The sequence below is a fragment of the Ambystoma mexicanum genome, chromosome 12 (genome assembly GCF_040938575.1).
Source record: "Ambystoma mexicanum isolate Mex_15411 chromosome 12, UKY_AmexF1_1, whole genome shotgun sequence".
Lineage (NCBI taxonomy): Eukaryota > Metazoa > Chordata > Amphibia > Caudata > Ambystomatidae > Ambystoma > Ambystoma mexicanum.
In genome coordinates this window covers 647,028,585-647,054,424 of record NC_090936.1, presented here as the reverse complement: position 1 = coordinate 647,054,424, position 25,840 = coordinate 647,028,585, and the positions used below count along the sequence as shown (strand labels likewise).

Below are 25,840 nucleotides of genomic sequence, written 5' to 3'. Positions count from 1 at the left end.
GAATTTCAGGGTTTTGACACTATTCCTAGTCAAAGCCATATCGGGTATATTAGGGGCAGGTGAGTATAGTGCTGCATCTCGAGAACAGCCTGTGAGTTGGCAACAGGGTAGCGAGCTGTAATTTTAAGGCATGTGTATGATATGAATGGTGAATCTATGTACAACATAAAACATAATGCCCTCATCCCAACCTGAAGCATCTGTTGCCCGAACAACAAACAGTTTAAAAACAATCAACCACTAAATAAACAAATTTAGACTAAATTTGTTGCATTCGTATCCCTGAAGCGTGTCAGCCCAACAGCACTGGAACGACATTCAAGGGGATGGTGGCTTCCGTCTGAGCCGACCGCCCAAGATTATGTCTATGCGTGGCCAGCACAGGCGTTCATTGCGCGCCATGTCAGAGTGTCAGAGTGTCTTTCTTGTCTTCCAAACAGTGCCAGGTTTTATTAAACTTTAGTTATCTGGGCATTAGTCCCCTCCTTCTTCCAGCAGTGGTTCACACTCCTGCGCCGGCAGTTGTAGGGCCAGTGATCCTCGCTCCGGCAAAGCTCGAGGGTTTCTGTTTCTGTTGTTCCGCACCGACCTCCAGTCTCCTTCAATATGTTGCTCTGCCCATTTCCATGCATCTTTAGGGTCTGTGAAATGGACTGTCGTGTTCTTATGATATATCTTGAGCTGTGCAAGGAACATTAAGCCGTATTTCACATTTAGAGATTGTAGCTGTTTTTTCAGTTGATCGAATGATTGCCTGGCCTTCTGCACTACCCTGGTATAGTCTTGGAAGAACGCAATTCGGATCCGTTGTAGGTTAGTGTGCCTTTGGCGCGTGCCATTTGGAGCAGCAAGTCACAATCCCTGTAATTCAATAGCTTTGCTATCACTGTGCATGGAGGTGCACCGGGCACCAGTCGTCCAGTCAGAATACGGTGGGCTTGTTCGATTGAAAAGAACTTGGAGAACGTCTTTGGTTCAAACATGTCTGTGAGCCATTGTTGCAGGAAAAGCCCCATGTTCGCCCCTTCTGTTTTTTCTGGCGGGCCCAGGAACCGAAAACATTATTGCGTCTTGACCTTCACCTTCGTCCACCCTTTCTTCCATTGCTTTCAGGTGTGTTGTGACTCTGGCCAGTAATTGTTCTAGATTCCGTAGCCCATCTTCCGCTCCAGATATGCATTTCTCCACCTCCCCAGTACGGGATGTTAGTTTCTGTAAGTCATGACGTAGGAGCGAGCCATCCATACTGATGCCATCCATCTTTTGCTTCATGGAGACGTGGGAATCCGCGATTGCAGCCATTACGTCTTTTAAGGATATTGTGTTCTCTGCTTCTGCTATATCTGGTTGACCTTGTTCCGTCTGGGTGCTTGTGGCTGGTGTAGTGAATTGGTCAATCTTGCTTTGGGTGGTCAGTTTTTTGCATTTACCTTTGCCCATGATGGGCTCAGGTAATGATGGGCTGTGGTGTGAGGCTCAGTTTCTCGGGCGATATGGGGAATCTTCCTTTGGTTAGTGTATCAGTTCAGGGCAATCGCCGACCTTTGTGATAACCTCATGGAGAGTGATCGGGCCAGTGGCGCTTCATGGTGCGACTAGCAGTTGTCGTCTGCAACTGTTAGGTTTAGGCTGTTGGTATGGCACCGATTCAAGAAGATACAGGAGGTCAATATTGCCTGATTGTCGTGGTTTTCTCCATCCCCAGTTTGGCAATGGAACAGCAGAATCGCTAGGTTGCTTCTGCATGTGTCAAGGTAGGAGGCAATGATGTGATCTGCCAACCGTAGTCGTCCGCCTCTCCGTTCAGGGGTTTTCCTTATTACCCCAACTCTTGCTAGAGTCTCACCCTTTATTATTTATGTTCCAGGTGTAATAGGGTTGGCCGTGATGGTCTGGGTCTCAGGTCTTGTTGGTGTAGTGTCAGGCTCCACCGTGGATGTTCTTTCGCCACTTAGCCCGATGGTTCAGGATTGTATTCCCCCACTCACCCCACTCAACCAGAGTGTCAAGGATCAGATTTGCAGTGTCAGGCTGGTCAGCGTGTTCACCCGGAGTAGTTATGGATTGTTAGTGGTTGAGAGAGGGAAGAGGGTTTACCGCTATCTCTCGGTACCCAGGCCAGTCACCAGTTTTGGTTGTTTACTTTCTTCTCACTCCCAGTCTATGTAATTGCTGTTCTTATATCCCAGTTTCTCCGCTCCCATGTTCCCTCAGGCTCGAGGTTGGTCAGTAGTTGTGTTTAGTTGTATACTTTATGCTCCTATGACCTTCGTTATAGTTACACCCTCCCAAGGTTTCTCGCACATATATTCTGCTGGCTCAGTCTTACATTCTGGGTTCGCAGCTGGAGATGGGTGGGTAGATCCGTTCCCTTGGCCTCGCTGAGTATCTCTACTAGTGATACAGTGTCAACGTCCATCCTGGACTGGCTCAGGTAGTTCAGATAAGCACCACAGACACAGCACTACCATGCAATAACAGTTATAGTCACCTTTGGTCCAGGGCACAGGGCTCGCTCCCCGCCGTGGCCTCCGGAGCGTGTATTAATGGTAAGCAGAAGCCACAATCCTCTTGTGGGGAAGAGTAGGGGGCAAGGGGTTTCAATCCTCTCTTCATGCGGGTAGTATTTCTCAAATGGGATTCCCACATTAGTTTTAGGACATTGTCATGTTGGGGACATTGGACTCATGCGTGAGACACTTACCGGATCTGCTCCTCCACACGCACCAGGGTTCTCTCGTTGTTCCGTCTACAATGGTACTCATCTTCCCTGTTCGGCGCGTTGTGCTCACCATAGTCGTCGGGGTGCGTACGGCTTGGGCGGACCCTCGGCAAGGCGGGCGGATGATCACCAACTGGTTCTTTCCCTCAGCTTCTTTCCCTCCAGGAGACAGTGATCGTAGCGGTTGATAGAAATGTGGAGTCTGGTCTGATCAGCCTCTCATGCAGATAATGCTTTATGCCATGCATCCCAGTGATCGGTCTGGCAGCCCCGTCATACCGGGTAGTTTGGTGCTGTTGCGGCTCAGCATCCCCCATCTATTTGCGCAGGCAGTTGCTGTAGAGAAGCGAGTCAGTCCAAGGGTATTTCTTCCATGTGAATCTCCCTCTTGCATAGGACGACTTCAAGGTCGGGTTCCAGCGTACGTCCTCAGCTCGTTCCCCTTGGGAGACCAAGAGCGGGCTCAGTTCCAGCAAAGTTCAGTCCGCCCGTGTTGGCAGTCTGTCTGACCAAGGTTGGCACCCCCTCACTCATGTACAGGGGCAACCAGGATGGTCATGACAGTTCGCTCGGATCTGGCAGGCAGTGCTCCCCCTCAGGGTGTCTTGGCATTGGAGCGGGACGGACCACCATTTGTATGCAACTTCGGGCAACAGCCTGGGCAGTTTGCGTGGTTTATGGCGTTCCACAGGGCACGGTCTCACCGTAGTGGGCAGCCTGACAGTCATGGACGCGGCGCTCCGCTCTGGTGTCAGCCCTCCTCAGATAGCCTCAGGCTGTATCTCGATCTCCTTTGGCGCTTCACCTCTATACTTGGCCCTCTGGGTTCGATATGCAAGTCGCGGCCATTTTGTAAATTCCACTCCACACACACGCTAGTTTTGTTCCGCGGCTCTGGACTTATTCAGAGGGCTGTTTTCATAGTTTGTGCCACACCCACTTGTGCTCCATGTGGTTGTCGCTCGGTAAAGGTGATTTTGTTTAAATCCGTCACGGATAGCAGGCTATTTCTCAGGATGTATTCAGCGGTCGCGGGAGCTTCAGGGACTCTCGTCAGCATTACTCTGCTGTTAGCCACGCCACCCCGGCATTCGTCATTCTTATTGAGCGATGGACTATGCAATGATGGCAAGGGCCTCGTCAGCTGCCGATTCATGTTGGAGCGTTCTCCATGCCACTGGGAATGGCTTCATGTGGTGGATGATGTAATGTAGATGGGCATCTGCAATGGAGTGTTCAGGTTGGTGGGTCCCTGCCGGATGGCTTGAAATGTAATCAGCTGGATTCTTGTCCGGTCTATGGCAGATGGTAAATTTGTAGTCCTTATTAGGGAGAATTCTCATTTTATGGCTAATTTCCCCTCACCTAGTGAGTCCCCCAGCAGCTTTGCTGGACTTCTGGAGTTTATTTTTTTTCACTTGGTAAGAGTGTGAGCTTTTCCCCCACTCTTACCTATGTTTTGCCATGTGTCTTTTTTTTGTTTTGTTTTTTCCACTTAGTTTTTATTGAATATTTCATCAAACAATACCACCAACAGTCTACAGCAAACATTAACCAAGAAAACAACAAATTCAGAGAGACTGCAAAACCACCCATTCCCTCAATTAATTGTGTGTAGTGGTCTCCCCACCCGTAACATGGCACTCACCACCTTAGAGAAGGGGCCAGACTCGCTATCGGTTAAAGGGGGTACCCTGGAGGATCTCCAAGGGGTGAAAAGAAGGGCTATTCCCCAAGATGCTCTTGATCCAACTAAGCAATTCCGCCCAGAAGACCTGAATGACTGGACAATCCCACCACATGTGGAACCAAGTACCACAGAGAGAACAATCCCTGGGACACATAGGCGATACACTGTCAAACATCTTAGACAAGGTAACGGGAGGACGATGCCAAGAGTGGAGAATCTTAAAATTATGCTCTGCCATGTGTCTTTTACCTGTTTTTTGTGATTGTGAACTCTGGAGTACACCACTTCAGTAGTCCCCTTCTTTTGTGTGTTACACAGCACCTTCAGTGCAGTGACACAGGGTTGTCTTTTAGACTTCCCACCGAATCCATTTCTGGGGCTGACTACAGTCCCCCAGAAAAGGGTAAAGTTGCCATTAACTTTACTTAGTCATTTAACCACAGATCCAGTACACCCCATCTTACATGGAGTACTGGAAAGGGTTACTCCGTATCCCTTTTTATCTGTACCTCCTAGAGCATTGTTTTGCGCTTTTAACAGTTAGACTTGGCTGGTGGCAGTGGTATCTACCCTAACTTTTCTACTGCAATTGTATTAGATAAACGTGGTATTGTTTTAGGCTATTATACTAGCCTCGAACATAAACCCACTTGACCAAATACTTTTTCTTTTGGCTCTGGTCAGGTTTATTCCCAATTTCTTTTTGTTAAAGTCCTTCTTGTGTTTTACTTTGCGCGGCAAACCAGGTTTTTCTTCCTTGTGCACTGTCTTTTGGCAGGCTTCTCCTCAGAAGCCCTCCTCCAGGCGCCTGGGTGTCTAGGTGGGCTGAATGTGAGGGAGGGGTGTAGTCACCCCCTGCACAGGGTATCCTAGTAAACCCAAGTCGCACTTTGTCATGATTGGCTGAGGTGGTTGTCCGGGCTGTACAACCCCACCTGCTGCGTGATTGACAGCCAGGCTGTGTGAATGGGGGATTTTCGCATAAAAGGCAGGTCTCTTGGGCTAGAAGTCAGAGAGTCACCACTGGAACTACAAGGAACCGAAGAGAAGCGGAGAAGAAGACAGCTGCTGCAACTACCCCGTCCCGGTGAAGCCCTGCTGCAGTCCTGAACTATCTACCCTTCGACGACGAGAAAAGACCCAGTCCGGAATTTTCATCCCTTGAGCTTGTTGGGGATAACCAGCTCATCTTCCACAGCCAGAGGATCCTCTTCTTGGTCGAAATCGCTGCACACTGCTGTAGTGGTCCGAAGGAGCACATCTTTTATTCATCGTCGCTGCTGCCGGCTTCATCCATGTGTGGTGCAGACCCCTCCAGACGTCCCCCTTCGCACCGAAGCTCCAGGAACCGTGGGTCTGCAGGAAACCAACAGGAACAACTGCCAGGGGGATCAGCTTCTCCACTGAATATGGCACTGTGTTTCTGCTTGAGGAATTAGGGTGAATCCCTTTTCTTCATCTCCAAGGCTTACCCTTGTCTTCCCTCCTTCTTACCCTTGTCTTCCCTCCTTCTTATAACTTTTGCTTCCTGTGTTGACAATATCTAAGTACTCCTGGCAACGTTGAATCTCGAACTGTCCGACTGTGTGATCCTCGACAACAGGAACCCGGTTCCACTTGACACTGGCTTTGGCCTATTGACTCTTGAATTTTCGTCAAATAGTGTTCTCTGATTCTGTCTGCCTTGACAAAAGTATTGCCTATGATTTGTGCCCCCAACTCTCTCTGGTTAACCCAGGTGCTAAGTGTGTTTTTGCCCCGGTAACAATTCTTGCCGCAGACACGCGTTTCTTTAGTAAAACCGAACTGTCATTACTGTCAAAAAGTGAACGCAAGTGTATTCCCGGTAACGTCTTTTGTTTCACAACACCGGTCCGTTAAAACATAGGATACTTACCTTGAGTTAGAGTGTACCAAAGTGAATTGGTTGTTTGTAGTATATTTTACGTGTGGTTTTGAATTAATAGACGTGTTGTGTTTATAACAAATGGTTTAAAAATAAATGTACTTATATTTTTCTACCTGAAACCTTGAGTCAGTGTTTGCTTGAGTCACAGTAATTGTGGTCCCTTTGTGTAATCTCTGCTACTGCTCATGTACTCTTGAGATAAGCCTGACTGCTCCGCTACTGCTACCACTTTAACATAGTAGTACAGGCTTGTACCAAAGGTAAAACTTGTATTGCTGCCTGTAGTCTTAATTGTGTGTAGTGGTCCCTAAGGGCACTGCACAGGATTCCGCCCAACAGTCCTGGAGTCGGAGACCCCATTTTGCAATGGGTGGTAGCATACAGGCTTTTGGGTTCCCAGAGATGGTAAGGAGGGCCTGGTGGTCTTTGGCGACAGTGAAAGCCTTTCTGAAGAGGAAAAGATGAAAATGCTTGCAGGCCCAGAAGACTGCCAGGCTCTCCTTCTCAGCTTGCGAGTATTTCTGTTCCATGGTTGTCAGACTGCAGCTGGCATAGCACACATCTCTCTTGATGTGCGGGGTCTTGCGGTTACAGTGTGGCAACACTGCTCTAAGACCCACCGGGCTGGCGTCGACAGTCCCCTCTATCTCTTTAGATGAACTGAAGTATGCCATATCAGTGGCGAATGCAATATTCGCTCGAATGGTCTCAAAGCTGGCGTGACACTCGGGACCAGATGAAGTCCTGGTTGTCTCTGGTCGGCGCTCGGAGTGGGGCGCTCGCTGTAGCATAATTCTCCATATAACGGGAGCAATAATTTGCAAGGCCTAGGAATGATCTCAAGTCTGATATAATCGTTGGACGTGGGGCCCCTTTTAGAGCCGCAATTTTGTTGGGGTTGAAACGCATACCTTGATTGATGTCCTTAAAGAATTTGAGTTTGTCTTCTGAACTCGCACTTGTCCTTATTGAGGGTCACTCGGACAGCTTCCAGCACCATGCTGACCTGGTGCAGTGTGTCGTCATGTTCCTGGGGTGTTTTGCCAAATACTAAAATGTCATTGGTATAGTTAAGGCAGTTTGGAATGTGTTTGATGACCTGGTGGATCTCTTCCTGGAAGATTTCTGCTGCTGAGGATATCCCAAAGTTTAGCCATTTGTTGCGATAGAGCCCCAAGTGAGCCACAGATGTAGTGATGTAACGGGACTCTGGGTCAAGTTCCAACTTTGGAGAACACGGTCGACCCATTGAGGAGGTGATCATGTCCATGATTCTGGGGGCATGGTGGCGTTCTCGCTATATGGCTATGTTCGGTTCGGCGCATGTCCACACAGAGGCAAATGGACCCTTTGGCCGACTTCTTCGGGACGGGTACAATCTGTGAGACCCACGAGGTGGGCCTAACCGCTGGTACGATGAAGTTAAGGTACAGTCACCACCTGATCTGTTCTGCCACCTGTTTCTGGATATTTAAGGAGATTCCATGATAGTGTTGTGCAACTGATTTGACCATTGGGTCGATGTGGAGATGCACTTTGCAGTTCTGTAACTTGCAAAGGTGTTTGAAGAGGTTGGGAAACACTGTCACGACTTCCCCATCTGTTGTCAGATATTTCTGGGCCATCATACGGTATAGAATGTGGACAAGACCCATGTTGATGGCTGTTCAGAAACTCAGGATGCACCCACTGTTGGCTTCGGTGGAGAGTACGTATAACTGGATGCGAGCTGTGTGGGACTTGTGGGCGCAGACCGTAGTGAACTCCCCTTTTCTCAGCAGTGGGGTATTGGAGTCGTACGGGTATATGGCCACCGTGGATGGTCTCAGCTTTGGTGGGTTTTGGGAGCTGGTTGTATGCATCCTCACTCATGACATTCACTGTTGCGCCGGTGTCGATCAGGAATTCAGTTGGGGTATCATTGACTTGGAGGACCAAGGGGGGGGCTGTTTTCCTTGGTGATCTTGTTGCGCAGTGAGATTCCTTGGAGTTTTGCCTCTCTCCTGCATGATGGTATGTAAAATGCACCTCTAGTAGTCTACATTTCTGTAGGGGGCAAAGCATGTGTCGATTACTTCCTGGATCTCCTGGAAAAGTGTTTTTTTCTTCATCAACTAGTTTGTATAGGATGTCTCGCACTGATGCCCCTACTTCGAGGGTCAATATATATTGTTCTTGCGATCCTCTTCCATTGGCCCATTGCCCCTATATATACTTTGAAGTCCTTAGCCCAGCGGACGCAACATGGGCCGAGGTTGCTTGTATCTGTGATGTCAAATGATGTGGGCAGTTGCCAGGGAGGGACATCCCTCTGTGCAACTTGAAACTACTCCCATGGGCGGGCAGGCACTATGGCTGGTATTTCCCCATCCGACATTGCGGCAACTATTTGTTTTGTCTACTGTTCCTCTTAATTGTATCCCCAGGATGTAGTTGAACTGGGGTTCCGCCCAGCCCTTTAAGACGAGGTAGCAATACCCTGGAGATGAATGGGGACGCAGAAGGTACTCAAACATCAATAATCGAAACGACTCAGGTAGTTGGCAAAAAGGTTAACTGTTTTAATATCAATTATTTAATATCAATTATCTAAAACAGGGAGTACAACGGACGTCTCGGCGCATGGTTTCTGAATTTGGTTAGAAAAACCATCTTCTTTATAGTAAAAACTCATCATTGATGACGTCAACCTACGTATTTACTAAAGTCATCCTATGTGGCAAACTACAAAAACCTATTGAAGAAGGTGATAGGACTGGAGGGAACATCTAAGTATACGTTACATACTAGTCTAAGAAAGTAATAGGCTCCTTAACATCAGGTGGGGCAACTAAGCCCTCCCCTAAAACAGGTCACTATGAAGGTCACTAAATACACAATGTCCCATTGGTTACGCAAACTATAGGACCCCTAATCTCGTCAGTACTTTACCACCTATGTTTAGCAGCACACAGGCTAGACTTCAGGTGCTGGTGAGCTGGTCATAACCATTGCTTCCCACCAATTAGCATATTATTGATCATCACCTCAGTGGTCTGCTGTCAATTAAGGCTTTGAACTTGTCCTTGGAAGTGTTCTTTGCTCTGGAGAATTCAGGGGAGTGAAGGCACGCTCTGCCTTCATGCATAGGTTTGGTCGTCATGTTTGTCCAACTTCGTCCTTCCACATGACTGAAGACCACAAAATTGAGCTTCTGGTGCATTTAAAATACTATTTTCTAATAGATCTCTGACGTCTTCCTTGTTTTTGTCCATGCCATCTGAACAGGAGTTTCGTTCTTTCACACGATTTGTATCCAATGTCTGTTCATCCCAGTCTGATACCATGGCTGCTTGGGGCTCATCCAGCCTCGCCTTTCTAAGTTTCACTCCTATTAACCCAATTTTTTTATATCTGTAACACACTGGAAAGGCTTTCCTTTCTTTTCCAGCATTGCCATAGTACTCATTCCTATATTTGTATATACACTGGCGCATGCCGCAATCTATTCACTATAAATCTAGCCTCAAAATACTTTGTCTGCTTGCGTTTCTTTGCATATTTACACGTGAAAATGACTTGATATCTTCATCGTTTCTGTAGCATACGTTTCTTAATCTTGAGCCCAAGAGGTCACTTATCTTTGATACTTTCTTGATGCCTTATAGAATATCTACATCCTCTTGTCTCTGCATCTCTTCTATGTACGTCAGCCTTGCTTCATGTGTGACGTCACCATTCTTCTCGTCCATTCATTGGTCCTGCTTCTTCTGGGATTTCATCCAAATGGCCATCATACTATTGTGTATGCAGGTATGGCTTTCTTAATGGGAACCTTGCTTCCAGGATTCTCCTTGGTATCTGTAGTTTTAATGGTGCTGCTCGTGTCTCACACTCTGGTTCCCAACATATAGACAATATGGTTGAGGTGGGGGTACTTGGCTCCTTCTCTACATAGTGGTTGTCCTTAAGTGTGTTTTCCTTCCATATGAGTGTGCCTGTGGCCAGTGCTGGTCTGTAAATGACTGTCACCTAAGCCATTAGTGAACTGTAAAGGGCTTGGGTTCCCTTGTGCAGTGTGGGGTCCCCTTCCTCACCTCTATAAGCTTGGCCAGTTGAGTTTTTCACTGCCACATGTAGTAGCAGCACTGGAGTCCCACTGACCTGCTTGCTGCACGTGAGCATGTGAGAAAACACATGTGCTGGGGATCCTAGCTGAACAGCTCAGCTGTTGAAAGCACTTTGTGCACAGTGTGCACCCGTTATCCCCAGGTGTCTCACGACTTCACAATGTTATGTGGCAGCTCACCGCCGCCACCCAGGAAGGGAAAAGTGAGGAAGCGTAGCTGTCACCGCCACCTCCCGGATTGAAGGTTGGTGTGTGCGTTCCCCACTGCGCAAGGGCACTGCCTTTCACTGCCGCCACCACCTGGTGGATGAACGCTGCTACTGAAATGTTTACCGCCGCTGCCTGGGCTGAGTCAAAATGTAGGCCGCTCTTGCGCCGGGGATTGTACAGGCAACTTGTGAGCCCACCAGGACGTTTGGCTCAGACCCTTGCATCGCCAATGTCAGCCTCTAGCAGGCTGTGCTCCCTGGGACGCGGGCACAAACATTAAGTCCACAGCACGCGCTGATGAAACTGAGGCCCACACAGTAATATCTCTGGTCTCAACTCCAACTTTGTTCTAACTAATCTCAACCCTGAGGCTTCCTACCTCACTGCGTCCCTTCCCCACAACCTGCCCCCACCCACATAACGATGAGGATGCCCAACGTCACAAATCAAATATTATTTTGAATTAACACATATGTAGAGATGTACAAGTAGTTTAAACGGTGTACTGTATATAAAAATATGCAAACGGTTTACAGAAGTATTTTGTTTGTGCTCAAGTGTGCCCAGTGATGTATTTAATAGTTATCAACCAAACAAACATTTCAAATACAATGTAGAGGACTATGCAATTACAGTTCTATTTCAGCGAATCTGTGGTGTCGCCACTTTCTATTGTCAGAGGATGAGTCCTCTGTCTATTGACACTGATCAGTGGCTGTGACCCACGTAAGTGGGAAGAGGCGGGGTTACCGCGTAAAGAGTTAGTTAGAGGTTGATGTCAGAGAATAAAGACGTGTTACACCCCAGCTCCAGTTGTCCGTGTGTCCTTACCTGGGTGAGCGGATAAGTGTGTGGTAGCGTGAGGAGGTCCACGATCAGGATATTACATTGGCGACGAGGCCGACACGTGTCTCCACCGTGCCCGCCACCTCAAGGATCCAGAGCGCTCGTGGCGTGCAATCGGGCGCCACTGGAGCCGCGGGATTTTGCTCGGTCGAAGACTCCCGGCGACGGTGGGTGGAGCGTGGGACTCCACACTGTCGGAAAGAGGCCTGCAGCCCTGCGCGAGCTCCGAAGAGACTACTACGCGCACAGTCCACGGGTGGAGCACCAGTAGCAGCTCCCCGCGTAGCATACATCCGGGCGGGGAGAGAGGAGAGATAACTCTCCCGCCAACGGCAACCACGCCAGCAGACGCAGCCGCGTCATCAGCGGGTGGAGCAGCAGCTCCCCGCGCACGCCTCCAGGCAGTCGAGGAGCACCAGCCTCCCGCCAACGGCAACGGCAGGAGCGAACCTCCAGCGCATCTCTGGGCGGTTGAGGAGCACTGGCCTCCCGCCAACGGCAACGAAGGCCAAGGAACACATGGAAGGGTAAGGTCACGCGCCCCAACGCGAACCACCGGAAAAGCCCGCAAACGCATATCCTTCAAAGTCGAGGCCTACAAGGCTGCACACACGTGGCGCAGCGCCTCTCCTGGCACAACCCGTGCGAGGAGAACCTCCCAAACTCCCGAGGCATTAGAGACTGGGCCCAGCCAGGAAACAGTGGAGCCCCACGAACCTGTCATACACGTGGCGCAGTATTTCCCTTCCCCCCTCTCTTCTCGGCACACGCATACTGCCATACGCCAGACAGTGGGCCTCATACACACGCCCTGTGCGAGCGGCCTGCCAGCAACAAAAATTTCTTGTCACAACCTGTGAAACCCGGCTCAGTACGGCCGGCACAAATAATATTCACCTGAAAGCTGCTCGTGAGTGGATCGGAAAGGGAACCGTTGACATTCCCTGTGACGTCATCTCAGCCCCTGAGCAGCTCGGAAGAGGAGACATTGACAGTCCCTGTGACTCCCGCCAGAATAGAGCACAGAAAGATGACAGACGGCCTTCTAGCTCAGTTGCCAGCAAACTTCGACCTCACAGACACTGGCACTCTCGGATCAAGGTGGAGAAGATGGCTGAGGGACTTTGAATTATGCATAAAAGCGGCAGGACCACTAGAGGATGAGCAGAAACTAAATCTATTAAACCATGCAGTAGGGGCCAACGTGCGAGGCATTCTCGATGAAATACCGGAGGACACCATTGACACCTACGTCAAACTGAAAACATCACTCACTGATTATTTCACACCCCACACAAATGTGGACTATGAGCGGCACGTATTCCATACCATCAAACAGATCAAGGGAGAAACCATTGATGCTTTTGTCATGAGGCTACGAGCCAAAATGAAACTCTGTGATTTCAATAATTACTCCAATGAGGAGGCCCTCAGGTCGCAGATCATTGTGGGATGTGAAAGCGCTGATTTTCGCAAACGATTGCTGCAACAGCCGAGAAGTTTGGACGAGATTCTATGTCTGGCCCGATCAGATGCTGCACTCGTGGCACAGGTGGAAGGCTTGGATGAAATAAAAATCACGCATGGGAAGCACGAAAGTCTTAACAAACTAGAAGGGACAGTGAGAACCAACAGTGACCCATTCTGTTATCAGTGTGGACAGTAATATCCCCATGAAGGGACATGCCCCGCTATGGGCCAGACATGCTCCGCATGTGGTGGTGACAATCACTACAAGGCTGTCTGCTTGATATTCCGCAGCAAGATGAAAGGGGCAGGAAGAAGTGGAAAACCCATGATCGAACTGGAGCAAAACCCACCCACACAGCATCCCCGGGTCACCCACAAGTATCATGAACAAGGACGTCATCGATACCTCGAGGAACAACCAGAAAGAAGGCAAGACAAAAGGGACTGGAGAGAGAACAAAGCCACAGCCACACCACACAAGACCAGGAGAAGACCCAGGAGGTACGTGCAATGCCTTGTAGAACAGTCATCATCAGAAAGCATGTCAAGTACATCATCCGAAGAGGGAGACCGCAGACCGGAAAAACACCAGGAAGCACCGCGAAGAAAGGGATACCTAAATGCCCTTGGAAACAACACAGCAAAAGAACATAGTCCAATTTTGAGGATACAAGTCAACCAAGACACGGCCGATTTCCTGATAGACACGGGAGCAACTGTAAATGTAATCAGTGAGGAAATCTATGAAAGAATACCAAAACGCCCCTCATCTACAGCCAGCACGAGCTCTCATCTACCCATACGGCTCAAAAACACCACTGGCCTGTAGAGGATTCTTCATGGCCACATGTCGATACAAGGAACATGAGAAGAACATCCCCATGCATGTGCTTGAGGCTGCCACTGAGAGCGGGTGTATTCTAAGCTATCAAGCAGCCATTGAGATGGGACTTATCCACATCTTGTATCGCCTCATGGTGCACAAGTACTTAGACCCCACGGCAAGCATCGACCAAGTCTTCCCAGCACTGTTTAAAGGTCTCTGAAAACTGAAGGACAGGCAGATTGAACTTCACATCAACGCCAGCACAACACTACAGGGGCATCCCCATTAACATTCAACAGCAAGTCGAAAACGAACTGACCAAACTGCTCGAGGCGGACATCATTGAGCCCGCAGAAGGCCCCACACCATGGGTCTCCCCTATAGTGCCCGTGCCCAAAAAACACTCCTCCGACATTAGGATATGTGTAGATATAAGAAGACCAAATGAGGCCATCCTGAGAGAACGACATCAAGCCCCGCGAATAACGGATATGGTACACCTGTTGAATGGAGCAACTGTGTTCTCCAAGCTGGACTTAAACAAGGGCTACCACCAGCTGGAACTTAGCAAAAACTCCCGATATATACAACGTTCGCCACCCACCTAGGTCTATTCCGTTACAAACGGTTGAGTTTTGGGGTATCCTCAGCCGCAGAAATCTTCCAAGTGGAAATTCACAATGTCATCAAACATGTGCCCAATTGCTTGAACTATAGCGATGACATCTTGGTTTTCGGCCAAACTCAAGAGCAGCATGATGACACGTTAATGAGGGTCTGCATGGTCCTAGAAGAAGCCCAGCTAACACTAAACAAAGAAAAGTGTGAGTTTCACAAGAAAACACTCAGGTTCTATGGACACATATTCTCCGAGAAGGGAATGGCACCCGATCCTGAGAAAGTAAGCGCACTCCATGAAGCTAAACCACCCACGACAACCTCAGATCCTTCTTAGTGCTCTCAAGCTATTGCACAAGATACATACGGGATTTCGCGTCCATCAGTGAACCTCTCAGAGCCCTCATCAAGCTAAATACCAAATTTGTCTGGTCCTCAAAATGCCAAGAAGCATTCCAAAATATTAAAGACCGCATCTCCGACGCCCCCAACATGGCATATTTTGACCCCAAGAAGACCACAGAACTCATTGTTGACGCCAGTCCCGTAGGGTTAGGCGCCATTCTCACGCAATTGGACAATAAAGAGGGAAGAGAGAAGCACATAGTGTCTTACGCCAGTCGAAGCCTCTCCAAAACTGAACAAGCCTATTCGCAAGCGGAGAAGGAAGGTCTAGCGGTCGTCTGGGCCTGCGAGCACTTTCATCTTTTCCTATATGGAAAACCGTTCGTAGTGGTAACAGACCACCAGACACTCATCTTCATTTATGGAAATCCTCAGGCAGAAATGCCACCCAGAATAGCCAGATGGGCACTTCGGCTACAGGACTACCAATTCACCATCATACACAGGCCCGGGAAAGACCAAAACTCGGCAGACTTTCTCTCTCGCCACCCAAAAGAAGAGAGTGGACCAGAACCATCCATCGCGGACCAGTATATAAGATATGTTATCCACAGCAGCACACCCCAAGGACTTGACATGGAGCAAATAACACGGGAATCCAACACCGACCAAGGAATACAAGTCATCCTAAAATGCCTAGAAACAGGGCGATGGAAACATGCAAAGCAGATCCGTGAAAGAATGAACTATGACACAAAACAAGACATCACATGTTTCCTCGCTGTAAAAGAACTAGCCAAGACGGAGGAAGGACTACTGCTAAAAGGAACTAAGCTCGTAATCCCGAGGAGTTTGCGACAGAAGGTTCTAGAACTAGCCCATGAAGGCCATAGGGGCATTGTATCCACAAAAAGGATGCTAAGACAAAAACTTTGGTTTCCCCAACTAGACACATCCGTAGAGGGACTGCTACAAAACTGCCCCACCTGTGCCATCATAAAGCCGCACACATTCCCTGAGCCGCTAAGCATGACGGCGCTGCCTGAAGGGACATGGGAAGAAATAGCCATCGACCACTTCGGGCCCATGGAAGGGGGTGAGTACATACTGGTAGCCATGGATGAATATTCAAGGTATCCTGACCTACAGATAGTCCCGTCCACCTCCGCACATAACACCATCCCAGCACTGGATCGGATGTTCGCAATCTACGGCATACCAAAAATAGTAAAGTCCGACAATGGGCCTCCATTCACTGGACAAGATTTCCAGAGATTCGCAGAATACATGGGTTTCCGCCACAAAAAGGTAACGCCTTTATGGCCTCAAGCAAACGGTACAGTGGAACGTTTCATGAGTACAATCAAGCGGACTACACAAATTGCGCGCCTCAAGGGAGAACCCGTCGAAAAACTGCTGTGCCAACTCCTGAGAGACTACAGGAACACACCACACAGCACCACCGGGAAGTCGCCATCAGAAGTGATGTTCGGACGAATGATCAGAACGCGACTACCTCATGTAGCTGCAGCAGAAGACCAATACATGGATGACGCCGAGATGAGAGTCAGACACCCTCATGAAAGAGAACATGAAACAAACGGCTGATGCTACTCGCCGGGCCAAGGGAAGTGACCTGACACCAGGGGACCTGGTAGTGGTCCGACAACCTCAACAGCGCAAAAATGTGGCTCTGTTCAGTGAAGAACGATTCATCATAGTAAAGAAAAAAGGATCATTAATCACTGCGGAAGGAGACCACAGGACCATAACAAGAAACTCATCTCACTTCAGACGAATGCCTGACACTCATTCCGCAGATGTTGCGCGCATGAATAATTTGTTCTCTCACTGGGACTCTCCCTATGAAGGTGATCGAGAAGACTCTGAGAAAGACGTGGGACCAGAGGTAGGGGCCGATCTGCCGGCAAGAGTGGACTGTCGACCGCAGAGATCACGAAAGAAGCCCCACCGCCTCATTGAAGAAATGAACTGAGGGTACCACTAAAAGTTTAGCAACGGGAGGGTGTGGTGTCGCCACTTTCTATTGTCAGAGGATGAGTCCTCTGTCTATTGACACTGATCAGTGGCTGCGACCCACGTGAGTGGGAAGAGGCAGGGTTACCGCGTAAAGAGTTAGTTAGAGGTTGATGTCGGAGAATAAAGACGTGTTGCACCCCAGCTCCAGTTGTCCGTGTGTCCTTACCTGGGTGAGCGGATAAGTGTGTGGTAGCGTGAGGAGGTCCACAATCAGGATATTACAGAATCCGTCATAAGTTTTGACGTTTGAGCAAATCTTACTAATGTAATTGAAATGTGTCCTGGCATGTGTTTGAAGGATGTATTTACTTACATTCGTGATTCTATTGCCGTTATGTCCTTTTTCTGGTGCCAAAAAAGCTGACTGCTTTCTCCATGCAAAAGTGACCTCCATTTAATTACTGATTGAACTGCATTATCTGTGCAGATCTCCAAGGCAGGATGAATAGCACAGTTGAATTTATCGGTTACGTTAATGTTACTTCTTTTTTTTCAAACTTGGGCTGGTGTGGTAAGGGAAATGTACGGGTGCTAAATAAGATCCATATTTAAAAATGGCAACAAATGCAAAAATATGTGCACGTATTTGGAGATCGTAAATGTAACGTTTGGGGAGCCATTGTACCCTCTCAATATAGATTGAAAAGGCGACTTCAGACAGTATTCTGTGACAGCTACAAAAATAATAATTTGAGAGCCATATTTTCCGGGCTTTCGAAAAGGACCATATTTAGGGTAGCGCATCTTATTCCGTGTTAAAACCGTAGCGAACCATAGGTCCTGTCAGTCGGTTGCCAATACCTTCTTAACAACCACAATCTCGAATTCAGTTTGTAATTTGTCTGCGTCTAAAATCCAAAGTGGTATGTAAGTGAAGGTTGGTGCAGCCTACAACGAAAAAACACCCCCGCGCCTGTAAGAAATGGTACTTCCTGCTTTCCTGAACAGTCATGTGCATAGTTTAGCCAGGCCCGCTGCTGCCGCTGCTGTCGCCGCCTCTGGAGCCTTCGTTTTTCTCTACACCACGCAGTGAATCACGGCCCCTCATCACAGGTCTTGTTACCCGCGCTGCACCCTTCTCCCAATCGGTGCGGATCAAAAACGCGAGGTAGTACCGTTTTGGCAGGCAAGGGACGCTGAGTCTTGGTGGTGAATATTTTATGATTTTTCAGGAAACCAAGCACAAGGATTGAGCTGCTGATGTCAGTTAACTCTGAGAAGTCGTCCTCGTCAGAAAGGTACAGCAATCTTCTCCAGCATGAAAACATAATGGTGTGGCAGCATTGTACAGCGGCGACAGCGCAGCAAGATCCTTGTTGTCTTATTTCGGACCCATGCAATCCGATTGCATGCTGTCGCTATGTCTGCCTTATTTTCAGAATCGATGTTGCTTTGTGTCTTGCAAACGCTTATTGATTTGATTTGATGAAGCCTATACAACTGCGGCATGCAAATGATCACCCAGCAGCAGAGTTCCGATGATGATGTAAACACACTGTTGCCAAAGCGCGTCGCTTTAATTTTATTGTCTGTTTGCCTATGGTGTTTTGTTTTGAGCTACTCGATTCACAGATGGTTTGCTTATTTTTTTTCTTATATGGTTTTTGTTTGTCGAGGTTCCCTGCTGAATCTCGTTTAATACAATTTAGAGCATTCACATATTTGAAATAGCTTGTTATGTAGAAATAAGGGCGTGCCCTTTGCAAATACCGCTGGCATTGTAAACGTATAAATTAGTCACATTCTGTAAGCTTGATGCTAAGCTTGCTCCGTCAAGTCTGTGCGAGGAGATGGAACATGCGATGCCTGCAGGAATGGTTCATGCCTGCAGGTAAGAGATACATGAGTCACACGTGTTTTTAGATCCATTCTTGCAACTTTCATTCCATTGAAAGCCTTTGCGTTTTTAACTATTGCATCTGCTTTTGTCGGGACATGTGCTTTAAATAAATGAGCTTGTAGATGACATTACATGCAAGACTTCATGCATGCACCATTTGCGTGTGCTCGGTGTAATGTGCTGGATATATGGATACACTGCTCCAACCATTTCTTATTGTAATTGCTTATTATAATAACTTGATCGGCAAATGTAAGAGTGCCCACTCTAACTTTAAATGGATAGATATGACAAATGAAGTGCAAACCATAGATACGCATACATTTCCTAACCCCCTGGCCATCATTGATTGACCTGATGTGCAATCAAACAGGTGGCTACAAAGGTTAGTAGGATGAGCATGTGACAGCACTTGTATGTGATTGATAACCCGTACCATTTCTGTACAACTATATAAAGGAGATTGCTGCTGTAGGGTGGATATGTGCGTTAACAACGTAGGCTCTATTTCAAAATTCCTTCCATGAAAGGGGTTTTATCCACTCCTCTGCATAATGTTGCATAATGCAACTGTCAGGGAATAATGTGTACAAGACTGTCTTTAACTCAGCCACGGTTTGAAAGTAATGCGTTTCCCTACCCTCTTAAAATATAAAATACAACTTCAAATCATTATGTTTTGTCTGAAAGTGTTTTTAGCTCCTGCACAAAATACCACACACTACATAGGTCTGTTGTAACCAATCACAGCTTTTCTTTACTTGTTTCAGATATATATATATATATATATATATATATATATATATATATATATATTATTTCAGTGAAAAAACATTAGTTAAGAGAGAGTTACGATGATCAGATTTAATGTGAAAAGTACATAACAAAAATATTGAAATTCAGGGAAAGAAACCCTGGTTGAGAGAGTTAAGGTGATCAGATTTAACTCAACGAAACACAAGGACATTCAGGAATCTAATTTCGAGCAAATCCACCTTAACTATGTGCCCCCTGTTTTGAAGCGTAGTACCACTGGTGACATCACTAATTACATCATAAATGTCATCACCAATAGATCAATAATGACATCAAATTTCACATTACTGATTAAATAAGTTTTGTTGACCTTTTTTGATGCTTATTTTATTACACTTCATAATAACATGACATAGAACAATAGACTGATACAGAAGTATGATATGATTACGTGTGGATCATTCATTTGTAATACTTATTAACTTATAAACATATGCAACGTTATACAAATGGTTTGAATTTCATGTATTAGTAAATAATTACAATACTTAACTGCAGGGAAAGCTGATTCGGGTAATTCTATTTCGGTAATTTAAATATGTTATAATAAAAACAACGAATAGATAGAAGTAGAAACATGTTTAATAGTGTTATGAAAATAGCCATGTTCACATTTCACCTTACTAACTATCATACTGTAATAGCATGAACACATTCTTTTCTAAATGGCAAGTTTTATTTAAAAAAAAAACTCCATACAAAAGAAAGTATGTTCCTGTGTGTCTTGTGATGATATATAGTCTAAGAATAATTGAGTTAGTTTAATGGTAAAAAAACAGTTACTTATGCTACATAATTACATTTATATAAAAGAAAGGAAGATTAGAAGGTAAATATTGAATTATAGACGTAGCAATGGTATTGCTAATATTTTGAGTAATTTTTTGGGGAAAATAAATTATGAATTTTTATTTCAACATTAAAGTAAAGTTTACCTTCCAAGTACATAAATGCTTACATACAAGTGTAATAATGTCTGTATTTACTTAACCGTGGCAGAATGCACAATGATGTAAGAATGAAATATGTATATGTACGTTAGGTTAAACAGAGTTGACATATTTCAAAATGCAATTAATCAAACCAGTGCCATCAGTGAATTCCTGCATGATGTAATCTGTGATGTCATTGTTGTCCTATGCTGCGCAACAGGGGGTTTCGTTCCGTGAAATCTTATCACTGCAACTCTTTAACCAAGGTTTTTTTCACTGAATTTCAAGAGTTTTGTTATACAATAGTTTCTTTAGGCCCACTAGCCATGGCCTTGGGGCGTGGCCACTGTACACGTTGCTCCTGTGGGTTTCTTTGGGGCCCACTAGCCATGACCTTCAGCACAGAGACCCATTACCCTCTGCCTAGGAGATGGGATCACTGCAGGTGTAAAATTAGTTTTTTTTTTCACACTCCCCCATTCCTGCAGGATTCCACCGATAATGGCAACAGACTACATATACAGGGGCATTGAACTACCCATACCAGCAGGATTCCCCCGGTTTTCCCCCGTTAACGCTCAAAAATCAAGGAGTGCCCCCTCCTCTTTCCATGGTCCCCTCAATTGCTTTTGTCCTCCTTGGCTCTCTTTTTGGTCATTAATGCCTTCTCCATGATGGGCGTGGTTGCAATGCAAGTGATGAATTTCAGGGGTTTTGTTTCGTTAAATCTGATTGCCTTAACTGTCTCTTAACCAATGGTTTTTCACTGAATTTCAAGGGTTTTGCTATACCTTATTTCCCTCCGGGTGGACTAGCCATGGCCTTCACGTGTTGCAGTTTCTTGAGGTCTCACTAGCTATGGCCTTCTGCCATGGCCTCTGTGTTGCACCAATATTGCACCAATATGTATCTTTTGTGCCCACTAGCCATGGCCACTTGCCATGTCACACCATTAATTTGTTACCAAACACCCATTGCCCCCTGCGCTGAAGATGTAGGCACTGTAGATGTTAAACTTTTTTTTTCCTAACCCCTTATTCCTGCAGTAATTTCACAGTAATCCTTGCCAATAACAGAAATTCCGGTGGTAGAATGGAGGGTCGTCGATTCCTGCGATAACGGGAAAACATTGCTCATAAGTAAAAATTCTTCCAGTTCCTCACAACCACTTAACATCTGTCCGCCTTCTTTTTTTTCCGGGTCCTCTCACTCCACTCAATTTCTTTTTCCAACCCTAGCCCTCTCCCATTACCCCTATAACTCATTGCTTAGTGTGACACACATTTTCTTCTGAGTGTACCTTGCACAGTAATCTCGTGAGATTCACGCAGTCGTCCCCAGACAAACTGAACATTTTCTACCTGTCAACTACCAGTTTCATATTGAGATTTTGTTTTCCAGGGAATATTTCACTACGGATTGCTGGTTTAAAAGGTAAGTAACTTTTATACTTTAGCAGCATATTTATTGGAACATTTCATCTCTCAGGTTATTTTTCTGGAGTTCATTACTTTTTTTTAAAAGTCCAACGCTATTTTGTCTTTCATACTTTCCTTCGAAGGGGAAGGTCAATTGAACTACTTTTTGTATATTTCACTTTAAGATATATGTTCAGTTACTGTGCCTATATTCATGGGTGGCAGCTTTTGATTTTCTCTTTAGGGGCAAAAGTACCTGGGCATATGTTATTCTTGCAGCCGGTCATTTTTTTCCCCTTTTCCGTGCTGCTTAAATGCAGTTAGTTGGGGTTGTGTGATGTATCACAACAGTCACCAAGAGACCGGCCATAAAACAAGGGGGCTTGTTGCACGCTGCTTAACCAAAAAGTCAGGTCCGTGGCAAATAATTGAAGCTCACTATGCTTTGCCTAAAAAAAGAAATGATGAGTTCTCAAAGCCTGACATCTTTTATACATAACAATACCACTGTCAAAACAGGTCAAAATCAGTCTGTGATTGATGAAGATCTTTGAGCGATGGGTTGCAAGTGTTTTAAAATAGAGTGGGCACTTTCGAAGGCCATTCCCACGGGCCATGGCCGAAGGACATGGACACTAGCCATGGCCCCTTAATGTGTTATAATATGCATTGGGGGTGGCCAAAGAGCGTGGCCACTGCATTAAGGCCATGGCTAGTGGCCCCAATTGGTAAAATATACAGTGGCAATGGCTGATGGCCATGGCTAGTGTCTGGTTACTGTTGTAAAATATGCATTGGGAACAGCCAAAGGCTGTGGGCACTGGCCATAGCCGGTTAGTGTTCTAATATAATCAAAGATTCCAAAGTGATGTTACAGATCATACGGCCACGACTCGGACAATCTGGCTACTGGCCATGACCACGAGGGACCAGCAGTAGGGTTAAAGTGGGCATGACAAACAGGGACTGGCTATTTGGTAATGTTTTTCGAAATCGGGATAGGCTTGAATAGGGAGAAAAAAGATATTCTGCTTGTGGCCACAGCACGAAGTGCTGCACTGGATTACAACAAACATGCACAAGGAGCATCAGCAAAGACCCGAAAGCATGCTTTTGCAAAGCTGTCCTGTGTTTTTACTTATTTGAAAGTGCCAAAAAGTAGGTACAACAAATAGTGATATAACTTTGCTGCCTGGGCAAGGAAAAATGTCTTCTCTGATTTGCCTATTGGGGAATGTGACCTGACAGAAGCCCAAGCCCAATGGATTGTGGACATTGGCCATGGCTGCAAGCCATGAGGTCTTGCCATTGGTCACATTATGAGGGTATAGTGGACACTGAACTAGGATGCAGGGTAGGTGCAGAGGATAACGGGGTGGTTTGGTGGGACTGGGGTCATGGTCGAGCCTCACGCGCAAGGCAATTCAATCATGACTTGCATCCCCAGCATGCTCTGCTGATAACGACACACATCCGTATGCGTTGCAAAAATATGTGTTTGGTAAATGAAGTTTACAGTTCTTTCATGTATGTTAAGAGGAATTTTTTTTATTTTTTTATAACTCTGTTTATTGAGTTTGAACAACACAACATAGAAAAACAAACATGGATCATCGGCATACATAGGATAAAGGCAGCATAGCATTAATAACAGTTAGAAGAGGCCCATAAGGCCGAGGACCGTAAGACAATAACAAAACAAGGCAGGTAACCAATGCTAACAGTGATATTGGTCTACCCCCACCAGCAGATCTCAGTGAGCATCTAGCCATTTACCCCATATTTTTTTAAATTTACGGGGGCAGCACCGTGCATTATAAATCCGGCACTCTGAAGCTGTGTACCTGTCCAGCTCGTTACTCCAACGGTTCAGGCACAGTGGGTCGGCAGATCCCCAATTAGCTGCAATAAGTCTTTTGCCTGCCCCCAACGCAATTGCCAGAAACATGTTCTCATATTTTGACAGGTCTACTTCACCCCAGATGCCTAAGAGTACCATTTTGGGATCCCTGGGGATTGGTGTCGCCAGGGCAGCAGAGATTGTACTAATACAGTCCTCCCAGAAGGCCTGGAACACCCGACAATCCCATATCATATGGTAGAAGGTGGCAGGTTCATTTTTGCATCGAACGCATGTCCCGTCTTCTAGTCCACCCCATCTGGCCATTACAGCACGTGAGTGGTATGAGCGATGGAGGATTCTCAACTGTATTAGCCTAAGCTTGGATTCTATACCAATTTTTCTAGGAGACATTTATGCATCAACCCAATCTTCAGGTTCAAGGTGACCTACGTCCCTTTCCCACTTTGCTTTGAGCCCGTCTAGTTGTGTAGCCCCGAAGGAGGTAAGGGCCTGGTAAAGAGTGGAGGTGACCTTAGAGGAGATGCGTTGCGGGAGGATATTGGTCTCGATGGGGGAGCAGGGGGGTATGATTGTCGTGTCAGGGAATTGGGTGCGTATAGCGTGGGCTAGTTGCGCGTGCCGAAACCGGTCAATGGGTGCCAGGTCAAATTGTTCTCGGATGGTCTCAAAGCCCAGGAGGCGACTCCCTTGTATCACCTGTGCTAGTGTGTGTATTCCTTTTGCATGCCAGTGACCAAAGGAGCCCATTCTCACTATTTCCGGGAGGAGCGCATTGTGCCATATGGGTTGTGATAGCGTTGGCTGTCCTTTCCAGCCGATTAGTTTGTGTGCGTCTCGCCAGGCGCAACGTATATGGTGGGTCATTTTGGGTATCGCCGGGAGTTGGTCATGGGTGGCGTACAGGATTTGCAGCGATGTTAACGGGGCCATGATCTCCAGTTCGATACGGATGTGTGGCAATGTGGGGTCTGCGTGCATCCAGTCGTTTACCACTCCTATCTGTGTCGCCAGGTAATAGGTGCGTATGCAGGTTAAACCGATGCCTCCCTCCCATACTGATCTCTGCAGCGTATCAAGGGCGATCCGGGATTGTTTCCCGCCCCATAGCAGTGTGCATAAGTACTTGTCAATGAGTGCGAAGGTTTCTCGGGGGATGAGGAATGGGGCGTTCTGAAGGACATACAACAGCCTGGGGAGGGTCATCATTTTGAATAGCGCGGCTCTACCCATTAGCGATAGGGGAAGTGATTGCCAATGGGGGGTGTCTCTGGTGAACCGCTCAATTACTGGTTGTAGATTAAGTCGGGGATACCCCTTGAGCGTCGGGTCAAGCCGTATACCCAGGTATTTAAATTCCTTAATAGAGACATGGTATGGGCAGGTCTCCGTATCGCAGACTCGCCCCCCTGAATCGGGAAGAAGATGGTTTTGGCATCATTAACCTTTAGGCCTGCAAAATTCTGATATTCCCTGAGAATGAGGGAGACAGCCGGGCATGAGATGCACGGGTTACTGAGGTATATGAGAAGGTCGTCCGCATAGAGCGAAAGGCGGCCTCTCCCCCTTCCGGCCAAACGAAACCGGTCCAGTTGGTATTGGCTCTAAGCTCAATTGCTAGCGGTTCAATGGCCAGGAGGAAGAGGAGTGGGGATAGCGGGCACCCCTGCCTCGTGCCCCTACCCAAGGGAAATGATGCTGAAGACCTGCCATTCACCCTCACCGTGGCCTCCGGGGATGCATAAAGAAGTTTTACCCATGATATAAATGTCTGCCCCAGGTTCATCCTAGCCATTTTCGCCCACAGAGCTTCCCACCCCACAGAGTCAAACGCCTTTTCAAAGTCCACCGCCAGGAGGGCGAGTGGGGCTGGTATTTCTTTCGCTCTGCTCAGCGCCAATTGGACTCTATGTAAGTTCATTCGAGTTGATTTATTGGGCATGAATCCGGGTGGACAAGGGTCTCAATCACCTGCAGTAATCTATTGGCAAGTGTTCTGGTGAGGACCTTGGCCTCGCCATTGATCAGGGATATCGGGCGGTAGGAGGCACATTCCTCCGGGGGTTTTCCAGGCTTGTGTATGACTACTATGCATGCCTTCCTGAGGTCTGGGGGGAGTGCTCCTATCTCTCTGCTGCGTAGGAACATGCGGTGCATCTGGGTAGATAGTGTGCCACCGAGACATTTCC

General features: G+C 47.0%; 1 protein-coding gene across 2 annotated transcripts in view; it reads left to right on the top strand.

Annotated features, from left to right (window-relative positions):
* Window positions 1–25,840, top strand: part of SRPK2 (SRSF protein kinase 2) — a 1,693,306-nt gene that overhangs the window by 365,279 nt on the left and 1,302,187 nt on the right. The window contains exon 1 of one of the 2 annotated variants that reach the window (XM_069629123.1): window positions 17,722–18,022. The exons of the other annotated variant lie outside the window; for it this stretch is intronic. Within the exon in view, the coding sequence (XP_069485224.1) occupies window positions 17,985–18,022 (38 nt within the window). The 5' untranslated portion in view covers window positions 17,722–17,984. Of the gene's footprint in view, window positions 1–17,721; window positions 18,023–25,840 lie in introns of those variants that run through there. 2 annotated transcript variants of the gene reach the window in all.